Here is a 6,490-nt window from a genome sequence, read left to right as displayed (position 1 = left end):
AACGTGAAGGTTGCAGCAGCGCTCAACCATCCTCAGTTTGTCAATTCATTTGAAATTTCAACATCGCCAACGATAGTCGTTTGCTCAGTTCATTTGCTCAATTCGTCACTGCCGTCGGCAGTCGCTGCCGAGTGCGGCCAGTGCCGTCACACCAACGGCGATGACTTAGCGAGGTCGATATATATGGTTATTTCATGCATGTTGAATTAATTATATTTAGAAATGAAAAATAGGTTTGAAAAAAGATTATTTTTTTAGAAAAACCACCAAATTTAAATGCTCACTACTTTAATCTTTAAAACCGAAATAAAAATTCGAAATAACCGAACCGAATTTGTAAAAATCGAACCAAACCGAAATAATTTTGGTTTGGTTATGATTTTCATTTTCGTCAATTAGAAAATCAAAAAATCGAACCGATATTCAACAATCAAACCGAATAAACCGGATGTCCACCCCTACTTACAAGTGTAGTTATTTCAAACTCATTTACTCCCTCCATCCATCTTTACTTCTCCATGTTACCAACTTGTTCATTTTAAAAAATCAATAAATAATTTACCCATTTATACTTATTAAATCCTTGATATGTAATACTATCCATTATGCAATGCATTTCTTAAAATATGAAATTTATTACTATTTCTAAAGAATGATATAACAAAAATTATCTCATTATTTATTATTTTTTAAGATGAATATTAAATTAATAATAAATAAATATTATTGAATGGAGCTAGTATCATATTATATTCTCTGTGTGTAAATAAATAAGTAGGTGAAAATGTCGCCGTCCGGGTACCATCAACAACCTGTTTTGCCATATTGCGGTAGGTGAAATTCATCATATGGAAAAAGTCTTAAATTTTTTGAAGGTCAACTTTCAATAACCCCTTCCCCACCACCTAACTATTGGACCCCTAGTCCTCATCAAAGAACCACTTTCACCAACCACACCTCTTCATGTTCTCGAATTTTTGATATCTCAAAGAAAAAACACACACACAAAAAAAAAAAAAAAAAAAAATTGTCTAGCCATCAATTTATTTGACTTATTTTAACTTGTTACATAATCTAAAAAAGTAAAAAAATAAATTGTAATTTTAAATTAAAGATATATTAAATGGTATTTAAATTTATGATCTTAAATAAAATTAAAATTAAAGAGTTTCTATAAATGAAAAGGGTCATTTTTATTAAAATGAATTTAAAAAATAAATAAATAAATAAATTGAAGCGGAGAGAGTAACAAAGTTTCCATGAAATTACCCCTAAACAACCCTTAATTCCCATCAAGTCCTCTCACCAACTCCCTAGTTTGGCTTCACGTCTTCAACAACACATATGACATAACTCATATTTATACTCCACCTTTGAACATTCATCCTCAGGACACCTAAAAGTCTAAGCACTTTTTTTTCTCTCTCTTAGTGTGTCCAAAATAATTTCAAAAACTATAGCACTACGTTTTCTTTTTCTTTCTCAAAGTCTCAAAGCTAATCAAATAACAATATGCCGATGGAAAATGAAGCAAAACAAGGCGATATAATTTTCCGATCAAAACTCCCTGATATATACATCCCAAATCATCTCTCATTACACTCGTATTGTTTCGAAAACATATCAGAATTTAGTTCTCGTCCATGTTTAATCAATGGGGCTAACAATCAAATCTATACTTACGCTGATGTTGAGCTAAATTCAAGAAAAGTTGCTGCTGGACTTCACAAGCAATTTGGGATCCAACAAAAGGATACTATTATGATCTTATTGCCAAATTCACCCGAATTCGTATTCGCCTTCCTTGGTGCATCGTACCTTGGAGCTATTTCCACGATGGCTAATCCATTGTTTACCCCTGCTGAAGTTGTGAAGCAGGTTAAGGCTTCTAATGCTGAGATCATTGTAACTCAAGCTTGTCATGTTAACAAGGTGAAGGATTATGCGTTGGAGAATGATGTGAAGATCGTGTGCATCGACTCGGCTCCTGAGGGTTGTGTACACTTCTCTGAGTTGATTCAGGCTGATGAGCATGATATCCCTGAGGTACAGTTGAATTGTGTGGTCATTTCATCTGAAAGTTTTGACTTGTTTGAGAGAAAAATATAATTTTAGCTACATAATTATATTATGTCGAAACTTAATTGCCTCTCAACGTACAAACTTGATTCTTTTTCACTATTCAAACACATGATGAAAATACTTTTAGCTCTATGGGTGACGAGTTTGGTGTCTAAACTGAGGATCCGTTACTATTTTGATACCATGTTGAATTGTATTTTCACCTCATATAACTATTAGATTCTTTTGCACTAGTCAAATATGTGAAAAATATTCTCTACTTTTTGGGTGGTAAAGATAATTTTTGTCCTGCTTTGATATCATGTTGAATCGTACCATCATTTTATTTAAAGTTTAAGCTATTAGAAGTTTGTCAAATGCTTGATTATATTATGTCTCAACAGGTACAAATCAAGCCAGACGACGTGGTGGCCCTGCCATATTCCTCCGGGACAACCGGTTTACCTAAAGGTGTCATGTTGACACACAAGGGGCTTGTCACAAGCGTGGCACAACAAGTTGATGGTGAAAATCCAAATTTGTATATCCATAGTGAGGATGTGATGCTTTGTGTGTTGCCCTTGTTTCATATCTATTCTCTCAACTCCGTTTTGCTTTGTGGGTTAAGAGTTGGAGCAGCCATTCTGATTATGCAGAAATTTGATATTGTTCCATTCTTAGAATTGATACAAAACTACAAGGTCACAATAGGGCCATTTGTACCACCAATTGTTTTGGCCATTGCTAAGAGTCCTATGGTTGATAATTATGATCTATCATCAGTAAGAACTGTTATGTCTGGGGCTGCACCATTAGGAAAAGAACTTGAAGACACTGTTCGAGCCAAATTTCCTAATGCTAAACTTGGTCAAGTAAGATTCTCATTTCCTAGCTTCTTCCTTAGTATATTTTTGTTTAATTTTTCATATCACATTGTTCAATATTGACTGGCGTTTTTGGTCTTTATATGTTGGAATATAATATGATATAATTAATCCATAGTTGTTGATTTAGATTTGAATTGATCAAAGTTCAGATCTCAATGCACATGGTTGCTTATTATTGCTAAATATTAATTTACGTCAATGATATCGTTTAATTAGTGTCACATGTAAGGCTTTTCATTCTTGATCATTAATATATCAGCAAAACACGCCTTATGTTTTTCCTATTTTTCCCCTAGAAATTTCCCCGTGGTTGGCAAACGTCTAATTCTCAGCATCAACTAGAAAATGTTGCCATAAAGCAACTGTTTTTTAATGATTAGCAGCCTAAATTAAATATATTTATCACATTTCGCTTCGTGAGAGTCAATTTGCTAATTTTGAATTTCGATTAACTCTACATTTTTTAATTGAAAATTAAGATATTCAAAACTATTTGAAAAATGTTGGAAGTTGTAATCCTTCTCATATTAATATGATTAAAAAATACATCTTAAAATTAGATGTTGGTCAAAATTCATTAAGTTTGACTCTCGAAAAGCGAAACATGACAAGACAAGCAAATTGAGGAAATACTCAGTAATATGCTATAACATGTCACATCACATTTGAGATAGGGATCTTAATGAGTCGTATCTACATATAGATGAACGTAACACAATTATTGTACATTTTTGTTCATACAATTAAGACACGTAGATAGTGATTTCTCAGGTCATATTTAAAACAAATGTCACTTGGCAAATATGAGCATAATTATCAAATACAGTTAACATAGTAGTGATTGATTTTGATTGCTTTTATTGTGTATAGGGTTATGGGATGACAGAAGCCGGACCAGTGCTGGCTATGTGTTTGGCATTTGCAAAAGAACCATTTGAGATAAAATCAGGAGCATGTGGCACTGTTGTGAGAAATGCTGAGATGAAAATTGTGGATCCTGATACTGGCAATTCCCTTCATAGGAACCAATCTGGAGAGATTTGTATTAGAGGAGATCAGATCATGAAAGGTGCGTTTCACACGAATCAATAATCGAGTGATTTTTCTGAGTGATTATTTGATAAATCAACTCTTTACGTTGATTTGATCACTTTATCTGCTCATTTTCCATAGGAAAACGACTAAAGAAAATGGAACTTCCATACTTCCACTAACACGTTGATGGGAGACCACATATCTTCCATCTCCACAGATCTTCTAAAAGTCCACTCATTGATTTATTTCTGTTTTTTTTCTAGCTTCTCTTTTTAGAATTAATACCAAAATTAAAAAGTGACGTTCAAAAAAAATTTGCCCAAGCAATATCGAATTATTATTGCGACTTACGAATTTTGAAATTGAGGCTATGAGATTCCAAAGCTATACAACGCATCCCAAATTAGTAATTGCTTTATATGATTTTTCAACTGATGCTGGCATATTATAATTGTGTATATTTATTTTTTTAAATTAATAGTATTACATAAAAGAATAAATTAATTTCTTTATATATGTTCGATAATGATAACCTTTATTCAAAGGTGTTTGCCCCCATTGATTACAGATTTGGTATAACTAGTCGGTATACAAAGTGTAGTTAGGCTACCATATTTTACCTGTTGAAAATATGTGGGGCCATAGCACAATAATATACTTTGAGCTAAACAGATGAGTGGTGAGTAATGACCCTTCCCACTAACAATGATATTTAATCATTGTATCATGGTGAACTTATGAACACAGTACCAAAAAACCCCACCTAAAAATTCTAAAGCTCAATTAAGTTATCATACATTATTATTGTATATATTTTCCTTTTGATAAAGGTGACGTGACATTTTTGTTTGTCTTATCTTATAACATTAACTTTGGTTCAGAGTTGAAAAATCTTCTATATTTTTCTAGTTGTTTGATTAGTATGTAGTTGAATCAAACTAATAAATATTGTATATATACAGGTTACCTAAATGATCCGGAGGCCACGGCCGGAACAATAGACAAAGAAGGATGGTTACATACGGGTGACATTGGCTACATTGACAACGATGACGAGCTTTTTATTGTGGATCGATTAAAAGAACTGATAAAATACAAAGGATTTCAAGTGGCTCCTGCTGAACTCGAAGCCCTTTTACTTAACCATCCCAACATTTCCGATGCTGCAGTTGTTCCGTAAGTCTAATTAATTAATTAATTATGAGCCTTCGTAGCTGATACACCGCATGCATTTTAATTACTTGAAAATATATATATATGTGTGTGTATGTGCGCGCGCCATTGTAGAAATTCTGATAATCATGGAACTGTTTCGATTTCCCCAGCATGAAAGACGAGCAAGCAGGAGAAGTTCCAGTGGCTTTTGTTGTTAGATCAAATGGATCCACTATTACTGAAGATGAAGTCAAAGAATTCATATCAAAACAGGTTAGTTTTATTCATTTACTTTCATTTGACCAATTTTGTCAAATTGGGATAATTATTTCTTTCCTAAACATAATAAAAAAAAGACAGTCTGGTGCACTAAGCTCCCACCATATGCAGGGTATGGAAAAAGGTCAAATCATAGAGTCTATTATATGCAGTCTTACCTTGTATTTATGAAAAAAAAAAAAAAAAAAACCGATTTCCACATCTCAATGCCAATAGTAAACGACGTAATAATTACTATGTAATTCTAATATAGTGATTGATGTTCCTAATAGAGCATTTGTATCATAAAATGGCCTTCTCAATTTTTTGTTTTAAAATTGCATTTTGCAGGTGATATTTTATAAGCGGATAAAGAGGGTATTTTTCGTTGATGCTGTTCCTAAATCTCCATCAGGCAAAATCCTAAGGAAAGACTTGAGAGCTAAACTAGCTGCTGGATTTCCAAATTAATACTACTACTTTCTGCTTCAACTTTAATGCTGTCAATAAGTATAACCAGAAACAAATTATTTTTTATTAGTAAAAGTTACACAATATGTTCTTTCATTTGAATTGTATTTGTACGTTCAACCATTTGCCTCTTCGGTCAAAATTAATTAAACCGATTTGGCAAAAGGAGGAAAATGTACGTAAATTTGAATTTACAGGACTTCATTTTTATTTTTTTAAAATTGTCCTTTCGGTATTATTTGTGTGATATATCAATGTATCATGCATTTATTGGCGTAACATAAAGTTTTTCTTCGTTCTTGAGATTTAACAAAGTTGTCAAAGAGGTGTGTCCAGGCTAGGAATATCATTTTTTGTACTAAAAATTACACAACACAACTTATGTTTTCAATATTACAAAAAATTTCAACTCCCTAAACATATTACAAAAATTCCAACATATACACGGGATGTTATGTATATGTCGGCTATATTATGTATATTAATAGGGAGAGAGAGTAAAGTAATTAAAAAAATGAGAGAATTTCAAAAGGGTTGGTATTTATGCTATTTATACTTTATATCCAAGTGTAGCCCTATTTTTTCTGTCAATATTTTTCTTAAAAAATGACCTAGGCTCTATG

General features: G+C 32.4%; 1 protein-coding gene across 1 annotated transcript; it reads left to right on the top strand.

Moving 5' to 3' along the window:
• The first annotated feature begins 1,349 nt into the window (after nucleotides 1–1,349).
• LOC107875995 (4-coumarate--CoA ligase 2) lies at nucleotides 1,350–6,088 on the top strand. Its single transcript, XM_016722940.2, has 6 exons — nucleotides 1,350–2,046; nucleotides 2,466–2,933; nucleotides 3,819–4,017; nucleotides 4,946–5,159; nucleotides 5,309–5,411; nucleotides 5,748–6,088. The coding sequence occupies exons 1-6, from the start codon at nucleotides 1,513–1,515 to the stop codon at nucleotides 5,865–5,867; spliced, it is 1,638 nt and encodes a 545-aa protein (XP_016578426.2). The 5' UTR covers nucleotides 1,350–1,512; the 3' UTR covers nucleotides 5,868–6,088.
• The last annotated feature ends 402 nt before the right edge of the window (nucleotides 6,089–6,490 follow it).

This window comes from Capsicum annuum, chromosome 6, assembly GCF_002878395.1.
Source record: "Capsicum annuum cultivar UCD-10X-F1 chromosome 6, UCD10Xv1.1, whole genome shotgun sequence".
NCBI classification, from domain to species: Eukaryota; Viridiplantae; Streptophyta; class Magnoliopsida; order Solanales; family Solanaceae; genus Capsicum; species Capsicum annuum.
This window is presented reverse-complemented; position numbering and strand designations above follow the sequence as displayed.

Bases quoted from the DNA above. Each gene is read 5' to 3' on its own strand.
- LOC107875995 (XM_016722940.2), top strand. From the start codon at position 1,513: ATGCCGATGGAAAATGAAGCAAAACAAGGCGATATAATTTTCCGATCA. The intron at 4,018-4,945 runs GTGCGTTTCACA...GTATATATACAG, and splicing joins AGGAGATCAGATCATGAAAG to GTTACCTAAATGATCCGGAG. The intron at 5,160-5,308 runs GTAAGTCTAATT...CGATTTCCCCAG, and splicing joins TCCGATGCTGCAGTTGTTCC to CATGAAAGACGAGCAAGCAG.